General features: G+C 39.5%; 1 protein-coding gene across 1 annotated transcript in view; it reads left to right on the plus strand.

Moving 5' to 3' along the window:
- EIF4E (eukaryotic translation initiation factor 4E) overlaps window positions 1-16,229 on the plus strand; it is a 114,694-nt gene that overhangs the window by 61,858 nt on the left and 36,607 nt on the right. The window contains exon 2 of the mRNA XM_024736051.1: window positions 3,763-3,809. Within this exon, the coding sequence (XP_024591819.1) occupies window positions 3,763-3,809 (47 nt within the window). The remainder of the gene's footprint in view (window positions 1-3,762; window positions 3,810-16,229) is intronic.

Raw genomic sequence — 16,229 nt, forward strand, 5'->3', positions numbered from 1 at the left:
AGATGGGGGTGATAATTTTTAATTCACATATTTGTTATAAAGGTCAAATGAATTAATTGATATGAAAAATATGTGGTATGTTATAAGAAATCAATAGTTGACTCTGAAAGCTTGGAATATCCTTAAAGATAATGGGCGGGGGTTGGTTCTCTGCATAGAAGAATTCTTAAGCATATTACACTATACAAAAAGTAGAAATAATAAATTTATGTTAATATAATATTACATCATGGTAATTATAGTTACATTGAGTGCTTACTATATTCTAAGAACTATTCTAAGTAAGTTACATGGATTAACTCATTTCTCACACTAACCATGCAAGGTAAGTACTGTTATTGTGCCTATCTGATGACAAAATGAAGCACAAAGAGACTAAATAATCTGCATGTGGTCACAGTAAAGGGGAGAATTGGGATTATGAACCAAGAAAATTGGACATTGGAGCTCATGCTCTCACATACTAAACTATATAATTGTAATTTAAAGGATTATTTATCCTGTTTGAAGCCATCATTTTAGGTCTTTCCTAAAGTAACATCACTGTAGAAAGTGACAATAACAATTTAAAAAATAGACTATAAAGTATAACCAAGTTTAAAAAGAGAGTGAAAAAGATTTTAAAAAAAGTTAGTGTTAACTAGAGGTTGGTTTAGATTATATCTAAAGTTAATACCCAAAATGAAAATATTAAGGATCATTTACTTTATTATGCGATTTCATATCTTCAGTCTCAAAACATATTCATTTTAAGAAAAAACGATTGCTTAGTACTAATCCAAGTCTAAGAAATGCAACTAATTTAAACAGAATGTCTAAAATTCCAAGGCCTGTTTTTTTTTTAAATCCTAGACAGTGTAGTAGTAATATTTTTGAGGAATTGATCATAGCAGGTGTGATCAGTTTGAACCACAGTTGAACAATGCCCAGCAAAACAATGATTTTGATTATCTAGAAAACCTAAATAAAATTCCAATGACAAAATACATGATAAAAATGATGTGCTGTTTTTATTATGATGTGTTCTATTAAATTATTTAAAGTCTCTTTTCCATGAGTTAGATCTATAAAGACTAGTGATATACCAGCTTCAGGATTATATTATGTAGAGAAAATATCATGACTATTTACAGATGCTAAATGATAACCAATCATTCCAGGCATTTATTTATTATTTATTTTCCAGGATTTTAAATAATAGTTACCATGATACTATGCTGGGCCATTAGTTATGTATGAACTAGATAACTCCAACAAGTAGAATAGTGTTTCAATACCATATCCCATTTCAAATATCTTTTTTATTACTCTTTCCTTTAAGTACAAGCACAAATATGGTAGTAATGTAACAAATGTACTTTTTTGTGCATTAATAGATTAATAAAGAATAAAATATTTCGCCCATGAGCCATGGCCGCTGAGCACGCGCGTCCAGAGCCTGTGCTCCACTACGGGAGAGGCCACAGCAGTGAGAGGCCCGCGTACCGCAAAAAAAAAAAAAAGAATAAAATACTTCAGATTGGCAAAAGCAAAACAACCATATACACACATAGATAAAAACCTAATCACCAAGTCTTTGACATGGTAGAGTCTAATGGTAATATTAGGAAAAGACACATGAATGTGTCATAAAACACATGCAACAAAGCTCATAGAAAATGGAGAGAAATTAAGCTCCAAAGAGGAGTATATATATATATACTTCTACTATACATGTATAGTAGAAGTACTAGGATGATTGAGAAAAGTGAGGTGTGTTTTGATCAAGAGAAAAGTTAAAAGAATGGAAGCTATTATTAAAAGGAAGTTTTAAGAACATCACTGGTTTTCAGTCCCACTGAAATCTCTTTAAATCTCTTTTATTCTATTATCTAGCAGCATTGGGAAAATAATACATATATACTATCTCTTCAAAGAAGATAACAGGATACTACTTTTAAACAACAGAAAGTATCACTGAGGTCGACTATAATTACTTTGGATAGGTTAACTAAGAGTAGATAGTCTAAATAGAAATTCATTTATCCATTTATTTTATGTTTTCAGAATTCTTTCTACTTTAAACCTACTAGAGCTAAGTTGGTCAAAAGCTTTTATTAATCGTGTCTGACATCCAGGTAAACCAAAGCATATGATCAGGCAATGGTTTTGAGTTATTACAGCCTCAATTATGTGTTAGCCAACTCAAGCGACCATTATGTAGTCAGTAATAGGTATGACACAGCTCTGGACATCAGCAACACTGTAAGCAGGCAGGCACAGGCAACCTGCTTATACTGATTTTTCTTGTGTTAACATTCTTAAGAAGCATGGAAAACAGTAATCGTATGTCTTCCTCATTAAAACCTTACAGTAGCGCTCTACTAGATTTCTTTACCTCTGTTTTTTGTATTAATAACCGTGCAGGATAACACTGTCTTGAGAAATGACAACACAGCATCTTACAGGGAAAGGAAATATAGGATGCCACTGTAAGGATAAATTTCTAATTACCAGTGATTATTGTGAATATAACACCATTTTCCTGAACACTAAAGTCTCCATGGAGGGTAGCTACAGTTCAAAACAAAATTGTTTTGAAACTTTAAAATTGCATTGGTGTACATGATAATGTAAGAAAGTGCACAAAAGAAAAAATTTAAACATTGTTTAAAAAAAAAAAAACAGGGGAAGCCGCTGATCCTTAGGAAGGCACGAGGTTGACTATTCTGAAGCATTTAGGGAGTCCGAGTCATTTTCAAAGCTGGTTACAATCATTAGCATAGCACACCCTTGTGAGGGAAGTGTATTATCATCTGTGGTTCATAAATGAAAAAGCTAGGGCACTGAATGATTAAGTCACTCGCCCAAGAAGAATGAGTCAACGTCGAGTCATAGTTGACCCGGCCTAACGACTCCTGACAGTCAATCCAGGGCTTAGTCAGCGGGGGCCAGAGTGGCTTCCCTGGCTGGCACCCGGACTTGGGCTATTTCCGATCACGTTAAAGCAGAACAGTGGAAGCGAGAGGACCCAACTTGCAAATGATTTTTACTTCCACGGAAGCCTTAGCCTTGAGGTCTTAATCTCAGGAGTTGGAACAGGAAACGCTGTCGGGTGCACTCCCCTCCCCCAACCTGTGGCAAGTGGGTACTGTGGGCGGCCCCGCCACCCCTTTTGGCAGTGATGGCCATGAATGACCACCAGCGTTAGCGGAGCCGGGGGACCGGGGAGGGTTGCCTGCTTAAACGATTCTCCATCGCCGCCTCTATTTGAAACTAAGAGAAAATGGTGTGCAGTCAAAAGATAATTAAATGAACACACAGGCAACTTGTTCTAGGACCTCAACTAAGCAAACGAAGCCTTATTGTGCGTGCTGAGCCTACGGTTCCCAACCTTTCGGGAAAGATGGGAGGACAGGGCGACAAAGGGTACAGCAGGCATGCCTGGCAGTAAGTGCGACAGTAGCTATCCAGGCGGAAGAGCAGAGTACTGAGAACAACCCTCCAGCACGCGTGTGTCCGCCGCGCCGAGAACCGCGCACGGTACCCATCGACCACGTGACCAGTCCTTTTTTTTTTTAAACTTCTTTGCCTAAAAGAAAAAAAAAAAACGAAAACGAGAAAGACAGGAGAGAGACTCCACTTCCCAGAAGCCTCTCGTTAAACACGCCGCCGCAGTCTTGCGCAGGCGCCGCCAGGGCCAAACGGACACGTCCGTCACGTGAACAGAAGCCGGCCAATGCGGTTTGAATCTCATTTTTTTCCTCTCACCCCCCCCTTCAGGAGCGGTTGTGCGATCAGATCGATCTAAGATGGCGACTGTGGAACCGGTGAGTATTGCTTTTGGCCCCCACCCCCACAGGCCCGCACGCTCCGTCTCCCTTCGGACTCGGGGACCCCGCGGGACCGCGTTCCCGGTGCGCACGCTACCCCTTGCCGCCCCCTCCCCCTCTTCGTGGGCCTGACCTCCCCGCGGACAACTGGGGGCGCCCCGGAGGTTGGCCGCGACGGCGTGTAGAGCCCACGTTCTGGTGGGGGCCCGAGAGCTCGCGGAGAGGTGTGGGGGAGGGGCGGCGCCTCAGGCGGAGCCGCGAGGGGGTTCGAGGGTGGAGGGCGACCTGGGCCCTGGGCTAGGTGTGTGGGAATTGTGTCTTCGGGATAGGAGGGCGCTGGGCCGTCTCCGAGCTGGCGCCCGGATCCGCAGGGAGGGTGGGCGGCGAACCGGCCTGGAATGAGATGGAGGGAGCCTTGGGGCAGCCTTTCTGTGTCTCCCTCCCTCGCTCTAGCCCAGGGGCTCGGGTGCGGGGCGCGCGCCGGAACTCCTTAGACTGGTGGGCCAGGGAGCCGGTGGGCGCGCGTTGCCCTAGGGTGAGTTGGGCGGGAGTGGTGCCGCGGCGTGCGCGGAGAAGCTTCGACCTCGCCTAGGGGAGCCGAGAGCGGCCAGCGCATGTTACGCCGGCGCTTCCGAGAGTTGCCGGGGTGGGCTGCAGGGGAGGCGAGAAGGGTTTGGAGTGGGAAGGAGAACCCCGTGTCACAGGGTAAAGCTTTGCGAGTAGGATGAAGGGTGGTGGTGGTGGTTAGCAGGGGGATCACATTGTCCTCGCCCCTCCATGCTGGAGGCTGGGCTGTCATGGAGGAGGGAAGGGGGAGGAGCGAGGCCTACGGATAGCTGCTGCTGGTCTGGTTGCCGGCCGGACCTGCTGCATTTCACACGCGCCCGTCTCCCATTCATTCATCGTTTCCGCGCAGTGCTCACGCCTCAGAGAATGCGAGTGGGTGTAGATCCGTCTGTTCTTCCGAGTCTGTCTTTTTCGTCTGGAAGGTTCTTCAGGCACAGTTTATTGGAAATAGGAACTTAACTTTTAAAGTTACTTTTCCATTTGATTTTCTCTTTTTCCGTTCTGCTGGTTTCTCTCCCAGTTTGGGCACCATCTTAAACTTCTTTCAAGCAAGCTGATCCCAGAGCACCAAGTTGATTGATAACCGTCCAAAGGAGGGAGTATTTTTGTCATAGTTTGGGTTTGCCGGCAGTGGCTCACTGAAACTTCTAGGTCTGTGTTGCCGTTTCAGGAATGTCACATCTAAGTGATATTTTAGAGGCATAATACATTAACCAGAAAACCTTTGATACCCTGGAACCAGTTCTGGACCTTGGTTGCCGGATATTTTCATATATCTTTAATGGTAGTTTGTGATTTTGATAATGGCTTCCCAATTTGCTTTGACTTTTTAAAGACTTTTATAACTAAAAAAATTAGTTATGAAAAGCTCTATAGAATACAAAAATGCTTATTTTTCATTACATTGATGTAAACACTTATCCTTACCTTGTTGCCAGAACTTAAGGCACATTTCCTGCTTGGTTACTTATTCTTTTATTGGTACCAGTGGTTATTTACATTCCTGGAAATTAGATTGACTACAGAACTTTATTAAGTTGCTGATACAGTTAAATGATTTTTAGAACATTAATGTTAAATAGATAAAAGATAAATCTCTAAAACTTGAACTAAAAACCCTTTAATGGGCTCTGATATTACTTCTGACTGGATCAGCTCTCCTACCGACCGTACCAGCGTCAGTAAAAGCATTACAGCTGGTAATAAGGGCAAGGCTAAAATCTCTAAACAATAAAACAATGTAGTCTGTGAAGTTTCAGTAACATTTAGGGCCTTTGGGTTTTGCAGGCTATGCTGTTTTGTTTCAACAACATGGAACAAAACTAAAAAGTGTTGAAGGACTGTTTTGAGTCAGTAAATATTTATAGCTCCTGATACGTTTAGGACCTTGTACCAAGTGTTCTTTAGGATACAGAGTTATACAAAATGTGATTCTATACCTTGTTCAGTGTAAATTTTAGGAACTTAATTTCCAGTGATCTAGTCAGTGATTCAGTATAGCATTCCTTCTAGTGCTGACCCCAGGGAGATATCAATGCTGCATTTAAATTTGGGGAGTAGGGAACCTAAAAACTTAGTGTGTGAAAGTCAAAAGCCAGATTGAAGCTATAATAGAGTGAGGATGCATGTAAAATAATCTTGTGTTTATTTTTAGTGAATAATGCAACTTTAAAGTACTTTTAATGCACCTTTGTCCACAGGTTAGTCATTTAGAATTCTTTTTGACAATTTTAAATAGTGGTATATATATTTTTTTAAGCAGCTGATTAGTATTTGCTGCAATTGAAGTATCCATGTATAAGCCTACAAAAAGCATATTTGTTCATTGCTATTTCAGCTAGCTTGTGAGTTTCCTTATTTTTTGCTGAGCATAATCAGAAGCACCTAGAGTTATGGGTTTTTTCTGCTTGTCCCACCTTTGAAGGCATTCAGGGAATTTTTATTTATGGAAATTAAGTAAAATATCAGTCATTTTCAGTTTGATATTCTGCGCTTCTCAAGTGTGTGTGTATAAGATCATTTAGATTAAGAAGTGGCTTACATGGAATCTAAAAAAATTATACAAGTGGACTTATTTACAAAACAGGAATAGATTCACAGACATAGAAAACAAATTTATGGTTACCAAAGGGGAAAGGGAGGAGGAAGGGAAAAATTAGGAGTTTGCGATTAACAGATACACACTGTATAAAATAGATAAACAACAGGGACCTACTGTAGAGCACAGGGAACTATATTAAGTATCTTGTAATAACCTATAATGGAAAAGAATCTGAAAAAATATATACGTACATATATATACCTGAATTACTTTGCTAATACGCTGGAAACTAACACAACATTGTAAATCAACTATACTTCCAAAAAAACCAAAAAACCCCACAACAAAACACACACAGACACATAAAAGAAGTGGCTTACATATACTAAACTTGTTGACAAGCTTGATAGGTATATTAAAGGAAGCATTTTACCTCTTAAGAGGTAATATGGCAAAGTTTTGAACATTGGGATAAACAATACTCTCCTATTCTGTTGGCATTTAAATTGTGGTTAGGTCAAAATTAGACTTTGTGGGTAGATCAAAGTTAGACTTAATACCAGTTGGCGAAGGTGGCAGGCCATCTTGCCTCCAGTGGGTCGTGGTTTTTGGCAGCTTTTATCTTAATTCTGCATTCTTCATTATTGGGGTTTTTTTGACTTGAAGTTCTTTTAAAGGTAAGAGATTTTGGTTTCTTTAGTTAAACTGAAGGTATATAATTTTACTTGTTTTTACATTGTATCTCTTGAATTTTTTAAACTGTACATTAGTTTCATAAATGGAATCAACTTGGACAGTCAGCTGATCTAATGTTTCCTTTTTTTATCCTTTAGAAACATGTTTTGTATTGCAAAGAGTTTATTAAAAGTAAATAAGTCTTAAATACGTGTTGACAAATATGTTGTTATATAATGCCATGTATTTTTGCTAACCAAAGACTATTGATTAACAAGCAGACCTTGCAAATTAATATGCATATTTTTGCTTTAAGAAAGAACCCAGGGGCTTCCCTGGTGGCGCAGTGGTTGAGAGTCCGCCTGCCGATGCAGGGGACGCTGGTTTGTGCCCCGGTCTGGGAGGATCCCACATGCCGCGGAGCGGCTGGGCCCGTGAGCCATGGCCGCTGGGCCTGAGCTTCCAGAGTCTGTGCTCCGCAGCAGGAGAGGCCACAAAAGTGAGAGGCCCACGTACTAAAAAAAAAAAAAAAAAAAAAAAAAAAAAAAAAAGAAAGAACCCAGTATATCAAAGTTCATTCATGGGCTTCCCTGGTGGCACAGTGGTTAAGAATCCGCCTGCCAATGCAGGGGACACGGGTTCAAGCCCTGGTCTGGGAAGATCCCACATGCCGCAGAGTGGCTGGGCCCGTGAGCCATGGCCGCAAACAAATTTAGTTCTGGTGTTTATATTTTAGATTTCACTTTGTTTTTTACTCTGAATTAAAATTATGCCTAATTATTTGACTTAGAGAAGTCCAGTTTAGAAATAGACATAGTTTTACACACCAAAGTTGCAGAGAATAAAATGTTTAATGAATTATGTAACCTTAATCCAATTTGGACAGAAAATTCTATGCAAAAATTTTTTTTTAAGTATTCTATTTAATTTATATAAGGTTAAGAATATAGGAGAAGTACCAGCAGTCCTGGATGTAACAAGCAACCTGTGAAGTACTTGTTCTAGCAATGGTAATTTCTTCTTTTCCTTCTCTGCTACTATTAGAAATTTCCTTGCTCCTCTGGTACCTCTGAGTTGCTCCATTTTTGTCATAGAGAGATTTTTGAGAAGTGGAAACGAGCCTGAATTATAGTCTAATTTTAATATCTGTGTGACCTTGAAGACTGAAATTTCTAAGTCTAGCTGAAAAATGGGAATAAGATATAGTGGTTTTGATTTTCAAATGCACTCTTCAGGGATGAAAATTTATCAGTTATGAAGAACTAGATAGGGGACTTCCCTGGTGGCACAGTGGTTAAGAATCCGCCTGCCAATGCAGGGGACATGGGTTCGAGCCCTGGTCTGGGAAGATTCCACATGCCGCGGAGGAACTAAGCCCGTGCACCACAACTGCTGAGCCTGCACTCTAGAGCCTGTGAGCCACAACTGCTGAAGCCCACATGCCACAACTACTGAAGCCCGCGTGCCACGACTACTGAAGCCCACGTGCCACGACTACTGAAGGCTGTGAGCCTAGAGACCATGCTCTGCAACAAGAGAAGCCGCCTCAGTGAGAAGCCAGTGCACCACAATGAAGAGTAGCCCCGCTCACAGCAGTGAAGACCCAACACAGCCAAAAATAAATAAATTTATTTTTTAAAAAAGAACTAGATAAAGTTAATATTCCATAGGTGTGCTGCATATAGGTGTATCCATGCAAAGTTGTACTCACCTTTTCCTCTCTTTGCTAGGAGATTTACATAGCCGACTTTATCATTTCTTTGCCATTATTAAGAAATACAAGGCTTATGACCCATAACCCACAGATAGTCTTCCCGCTCGTTACTGTAAAAATCACTAGTGTTTCTTTAAAAGTTCCTGTATGTGCCTAGAGAAAAAAGAAAGGATGGCTTTTGTCTCTTAAGTACTAAGTAGTCCCTTCTAGAACCTGAGAATGTGGTCAGAAAAATAAGATTGTTTTTCCCAGTTGGAACTTTTGATACATCTTCCATAGGAACAATAGGAAGCTGTAGTTTTGGCTTACTGTGTTCAGTAAGTTTCTATGGAATTATGACAAATTATGACCCAGCATTGAATTTCCAGGGCTATAGATTTAGAGTTCTAAGCAACTGAATAAAAATGATACTTTAAACACAGTCTGTAACAGTGATTTTTAATGTAGGTGATCTTTATATCTTAATAATAGCTAACACAAAGCACTTACTGTATGTCAGGCACCTTACTAAGTGCTTTACATATATTTATTCATTTAATTTTTAACAGCAAATCGATGAGGTAGGTATTATTCTTATTTCACAGTTGAGGAAACCAAGGCACGGAGAGATTAAGTAACTTTGTGTGACTAACTTGCCCAAGATCACAGAGCTAGTAAGTGGTGGGGTGGAGTTCAAACTAAAGCAACCATGTTCCAGAGTGTGTGTTCTTAACCATGACACTGTCTTTCCCATAGGCATTTAACGTGTGTTCCTTGTGTGACTTGGAAAGATTAATTTGATAAACTTAATAGATATTTTGCTACAGCTCTAAAAGAAAATATGTGGTCATTTATTTTTAGTTTCTGTTGTACTACAGTGTTGGCTAACTGATATCCAAAGTATAGAATCTTAAGAAAATATCACCAAGAAGAAAATATCACCTTGGTGTCTAAATTTGAGGACTAAACAAGTAGTTATACTGGCCATACTGGTCCAGAAGTTTGTGCGTTGATTTCTAAAGAAAGTGAATGGTCACTCTTCTTCTCCCCCTTTTCATTTGGTTTCTGGACCTGTCAATTCATATGTTTTGCCAGTTAAAATATTTTGCTAGTGAAAACAGTGTAGTGAAATTGAAAAAAAAATTGCAAACGTGGAATTTACTCTCATCTACCTTTGTACTTTTAGTAATTTTGGTGAAAGGTCTGGCAAAGAGTCAAGCAGTTGTTTTGAAAAAGTTTCAGTTGTATGTTGCTAGTCTTAAAAGCTAAATTATTTGGGGAAGGTAGAAGTAGTAAGACCATAAGATTTCTCTGAAACTCATGTCTTTGCAGTAATCTTTACTTTTATTTATTTTTATAAATTTATTTATTTTTGGCTGCGTTGGGTCTCCGTTGCTGCGCGCAGTTTTTCTCTAGTTGCAGCGAGTGCGGCTACTCTTCCTTGTGGTGTGCAGACTTCTCATTGCGGTGGCTTCTCTTGCAGAGCACGGGCTCTTAAATGCGCAGGCTCAGTAGTGTGGCTTGCGGGCTCTAGAACGCAGGTTCAGTAGTTGTGGCGCATAAGCTAAGTTGCTCCACGTGTGGGATCTTCCAGGACCAGGGCTTGAACCTGTGTCCCCTGCATTGGCAGGCAGATTCTTAACCACTGCACCACCAGGGAAGCCCTGCAGTAATCTTTAAAGCTAAAATGTCTTTAGTTACATATTTTAAATGTGTTCATACAAAATGCTATACAGAAATTAGAAATTACAGAAATCTTTCTGTGCTCTGCTTATTACAGTGACAGTCAATAAGTTTTAGTATTTATGTGAACTAATATTAGTATTGCTATAAAAAATTCGGGGTTTTACATGGGTCATCTTAGGGCAACAGCTTATGTAACCACAGTCTGATAACATAAAGTATTAACTAAGGTCAATATTTTAATAGAAAGATAAAATATCGTAGTTTTTTGTAAATCTTAATATTGTGGGATAAATACTTTTTATAGGTGAGAAATTCATATTTCAAGTGATTTTTTTTTTAATTTTAAAACTTTTTAAAATTAAATTTAAAAAAAGTTTCTACCGAGGTCACATAGTTCCTAAGTGAGAGAGGTAGAACTCCAACCCAGGTCCTATCTTCAAGCTTTATTACTATACTTAAAAAAAAAACTAAAATTCAACCAAAACTAAAATGTCCAACTCTTTGCCTTCAGCAAAACTCTTACCTTATGGATAAAATTGATGCATAGGTCATCATTATACACAAGTAAACATAAAATCATATCTGAAAGGATGTATCAGATGGTTTATGGGTGGTGGCATGATGAGATTAGGAGCGATACATTTTATTTTTTCTTTTAAACTGGTGTGACGTATTTTAAGATAATATTTAGTAAAATCTCTTTTGGGTTTTGGTTTATAGATAATGGTATTTCAGCTTTTTTAAATAGCTTTTTTCTTGAAGATGAGTAATAAATGCTCATGTTCCAAAATTCAGATGGATCCTTTTAGCAAAGCAAAGCTAAAGCTGGAGCCTGTGACCTCATTTTCAGAATAATGTTTTTAAATTAAATAAAATACATAGGATTACAAAGGAAACTAATTATATTGAAGTACAGTAAGGATTAAGTGAGTTAACATGAAACATTAAGGGTGCTGTCTGGCACAGGCAAAGTCCTGTCTTACTGGTGTGAAAAACCTATCTCCTATCTATTTTCTCCGGTCACCTAGTTCTCTCCAAAGCATCCAGTGTTAACCAGTTTTTTTGAGGATTCTTCTTAAAAAAGGCTGTCCAAGAGAACTTTCTGTGATGATGGAAGTGTTCTATATTTGTGCTGACCAATACGGTAGCCACTAGCGGCACTATTGAGCACTTGAAATAAGACTAATCCAACCCAGGAGATGAATTTTAAACTTGTATGAATTGTAATTTTTAATTAATTGAAATTTAATTCCATATGTAGCTAGGGGATACCAAATTGGACAATGTGGCTGTATACATATCCTATACAATGTATGTATATACAATGTATGTATACATATACATACATACAGACATATCCTGCTGTATACAAACACATGTTATATTATAACTTTGTAAGGTACAACTGAATATGACAAAGACCAGTTTGGTTGGGCAAGTTATTTTTTAATTTTATTCTAGAAAATGTCTCTCTGTATTTTAGTTTTTAATTTTTTTCTCTCAGTATTTTAAACTTTCAAAGATAATTATTTGGTCTTGTATGGACAATTAAAATTGTCCTAAAATTACAATTGTCCTATGACCTTGTTTTGCTGTTTAAGAAAATGTGTGTGTGAATAGCCCATTGTATACATTGTCCACAACTCAACTTTTGTACAAAAGAGTGTACAATGAAGTCTTCTCAAGCTGATCCCATCCAGGTGGATCACTTCTAGGGGCAACCACCATGGTCAGTTCATATCTTTCTGTAGAGATTTGTATTCAGTTGGCCCCCCATCCATGGATTTCCGTCTGAGGATTCAACCAGCTGTGGATCAGATTTTGGAGAGCTGTCTGTACTATGCCATGTTATATAAGGGACTTGAACATCTATAGATTTTGGTATGTGAGAGGATCCTAGAATCAGTCCCCCACAGATGTCGAGGGACAACTATATATACAAGCAAATATGATTTGCAGTTGACTCTTGAACAACATGGATTTGAACTGCATGGCTCCACTTATACATACACGGATTTTTTTCACTTAATACGTACTAAAGTACTATGTGATCTGCGGTTGTTTGAATCTGCAAATGTGGGACCTTGGATGAGGAGGGCTGGCTGTAAAGTTATGTGTGGATTTAAGACTGTGTAGAGGGTCAATGCTCCTAACCCCTACGTTGTTCATGGGTCAGCTGTATATTCTTTCAAAAAAATAAATGGTAGCCAACTCTTTACACTATTCTGGCACATTGTGTTTTTCACTTAGTAATATATTTTTTAGAGCATTACATGTAAACACAAAGCTTTCACTTTTTTTCTGATGGTATGTATTAACATGGTTTGGTCTTAAAACATTTTTATTTCTATACTGATGAACATTTGCTAGGGTTCAATTAAGGCATATAAGTATATTCCAGTTTATGATATTCCTGTATAGATTGTAAAAGGGAATGTGATCGTTAATTTGGGGAATTATAGTACCGTTTGTGTTTATTGGTGTGGCTATGTGATCCATACCAGGTGAGCCAAGGACTAGGTGATAAATTGAACAATTAGAAAGATTGGTAACTACTATTATTATTTGAGAAAGGCAATAGAAAATTTACAGGTATGGAAGATTGTTAGTTATGCCCCCTAAAGAATCATACTTCCCTGTATCCATACCTTTGAGTAGTCTACAGCCCACCCCCATCCCCACTGGGCTTAGCCATGTAACTTGCTTTGGAACCATTTGCTACTTCAGTACTGTGATGAATAACCCTTTACCTGTGTCATTCTACACATGGGGTAGTATATCTGTAAGGTGAATGTTTTGGCAACAAATTGAAAATTAAAAAACTGGTCAAATAAAACACTTCTGTGACTCTTTTTGTCCATCATGCTACAATTGTTTTTTTTGTTGTTGTTGTTAGAGATCCTCTCTTTTCTAATAGCGAGATGCTTATATGTAGAAAAAATGTGAAATACATTTGTACGTAAGTTTTAGAGTAATAACCTGAAGACCCATGTACCCATCACATAAGACAACGTCAGTACCTCAATTTTTTTTTCTTAATTTTTATTTATTTTTGGCTGTGTTGGGTCTTTGTTGCTGTGCACGGGCTTTCTCTAGTTGTGGGCAGCAGGGGCTACTCTTTGTTGCGGTGCCTGGGCTTCTCATTGCAGTGGCTTCTCTTGTTGTGGAGCATGGGCTCTAGAGTGCAGGCTCAGTAGTTGTGGTGTGCAGGCTCAGTAGTTGTGGCTCACGGGCTTAGTTGCTCTGCGGCATGTGGGATCTTCCCGGACCAGGGCTCGAACCCGTATCCCCTGCATTGGCAGGCAGATTCTTAACCACCGCGCCACCAGGGAAGCCCCAGGACCTCAATCTTACACTCTTTGATCACATTTTCATTTCTTTGCCTCCTTCCCTACTCACTGTCCTGACTTTCATGTTAGTCATTCCCTTGAATTTTTTTTTTTTACAGTATAATTATCTTTAGAGTTTAATCTCCAGTGTGCATATCTTTCAGCTAAGTATTTTAGTTTTGAGAAACTAAAAACTTAGATGATGTGTAGGGAAAGAGTGGTATTGCTACTGTTACAGGTAGGTTCTTAAGATAAGCTGAACACCATTTCTGGGTTATAGTTTGGCTTCAGCTTCCTGGAATTTTTACTAGAGCCCATCTTGGGAAAACGAGTGGGCAAGATCATGAACATGTTCTGGGAAACAAAGGACTCTACAGTTATCTGCTGGGGCTGTGGTATGGGCCAGGCAGAGCCTTCAGTTAGGAGAGTGGTCTCTTCGAGTGAGCTGCTCTGTATCTTGTTTAAGAATAGGGTAATTCTGGTGTGAAATTCTGAGCTGTTCCAGGGAGCAGGGCACAGAAGAGGAAAAAGGAGCTTTGTTAACATATATATATATATATTTTTTTTTTTTTTTTTGCGGTACACGGGTCTCTCACTGTTGTGGCCTCTCCCGTTGCGGAGCACAGGCTCTGGACGCGCAGGCTCAGCGGCCATGGCTCACGGGCCCAACCACTCCGTGGCATGTGGGATCTTCCCGGACCGGGGCACAAACCCGCGTCCCCTGCATTGGCAGGCGGACTCTCAACCACTGCGCCACCAGGGAAGTCCATGTTAACATATTTTTAAGCTGAGTTACGGGTACATAAATGTTCAGGCCAGGGACTTCCCTGGTAGTGCAGTAGTTAAGAATCTGCCTGCCAGTGCAGGGGACACAGGTTTGAACCCTGGTCTGGGAAGATCCCATATGCTACGGAGCAACTAAGCCTGTGCACCACAACTACTGAGCCTGTGCTCTAGAGCCCTGCGAGCCACAGCTACTGAGGCCCGTGTGCCTAGAGCCCATGCTCTGCAACAAGAGAAGCACCGCAATGAGGAGCCCATGCACCACAACGAAGACTCAATGCAGCCATAGATAAATAAATAAATTTTAAAAAATAATAAATTTACAATTTAAAAAATACCCCAAAAAAAAAATGTCCAGGCCAGACACATGGCAGTTGTTTTTTAATAAAAGGTACAATAGTAAGCCTCTTGGTCATAACAGCACATGAATGTAGCCTGAATCACATTGCTCCAGTCTAGACCGTTGGCTCTCTATATCTGGTGCACACCTGTCTTTTTTGGATCTCTTTTGACTATGTTCCTTATTTGCTCTCATATGACTTCTGTGTTGCACTCCTCTGTTTGCTGTATCTCTTGTTTTCCTCTTATTTGGTTACTTGTTTCACTTTGGTGGATCACATCTTCCAGAACTTTTTTGAGAAAAGGTACATGAGGGTTATTAAAGATTTTTGAGACTATGCCTATTGAACAATATCATGTCTGTAGTTTGGCTGGGTGTAGAATTCTTTTCTTCAGAATTTTGAAGTTCCATGGTCATCTTCTCTTGTAACTGTTGATAACTCAGGAATTATTCTGATGACTCTTATTTTTTTTTTTAATGTGACCAGTTCCCTTCTACTCAGCAGAAATTTATAGAGTCTTTCCTTGTCCCCATTTCACAATGACATGCTCTAGTATGAGTGTTGTCATCTATTGTGCTGGGTACTTATTGGACTTTAATATAGCAACTCCTGTCCATCACTTCTGAGAGATTTATTGGTGATTTTCCTCTCCCGTTTCTCTTTGAAACAGTTATTCAGATATTGGATCTACTGCAGTGGTTCGTTAGTGTCTGCGAGCTCTGATGCAGTCTCACTCTCATTTAAATTTTGCTCTCATTTTCCATCTCTTTTTGTTTGGTTTTCTGGGAAATTTATTTTCCAACCTTTTCTGCCTCATAATTTTAATTTCCAGATGTTCTCTCTCTCTGGTCTTCTGAATGTTCATTTTTATAGCTTCCTGTAATTGTGTGCATGCAAAATCTTAACATCCTTTTGAGGATATATATAGGTACATATTTTTAAAGGCATTTTCTATTCCCTGCCTGTCTGTTACCTCCAAATTGCTTATTTTCTTTTTATTCTTGAACTCATGGCAGCAAGCCTAGGGACTTGGAGTAGGGGGAGGGGATGGAGGGATGTAGTTATTTCCCGAACAACTTTCCCTGGATTCTTTTTAATTTACTCCCTTCCTTCACTCCCAGTTCTGAAAGGTGCTGCCAGGAATTCCATCTACATTCCAGTTCTTTTTTTTTCTGCTCTTCCCATGGTTGTGGGCTTTTTTTGGGGGGGGGTAAATTACTATAGTTTTAGTGGGGTTTTGAGAGGGAACAGAATTAGAATCATTTATTTTTTGAAACATTTGAGTGTCTATCATGTGCCATG

This window comes from Neophocaena asiaeorientalis, unplaced genomic scaffold (genome assembly GCF_003031525.2).
Source record: "Neophocaena asiaeorientalis asiaeorientalis breed wild unplaced genomic scaffold, Neophocaena_asiaeorientalis_V1.1 scaffold7, whole genome shotgun sequence".
Taxonomy (NCBI): Eukaryota; Metazoa; Chordata; class Mammalia; order Artiodactyla; family Phocoenidae; genus Neophocaena; species Neophocaena asiaeorientalis.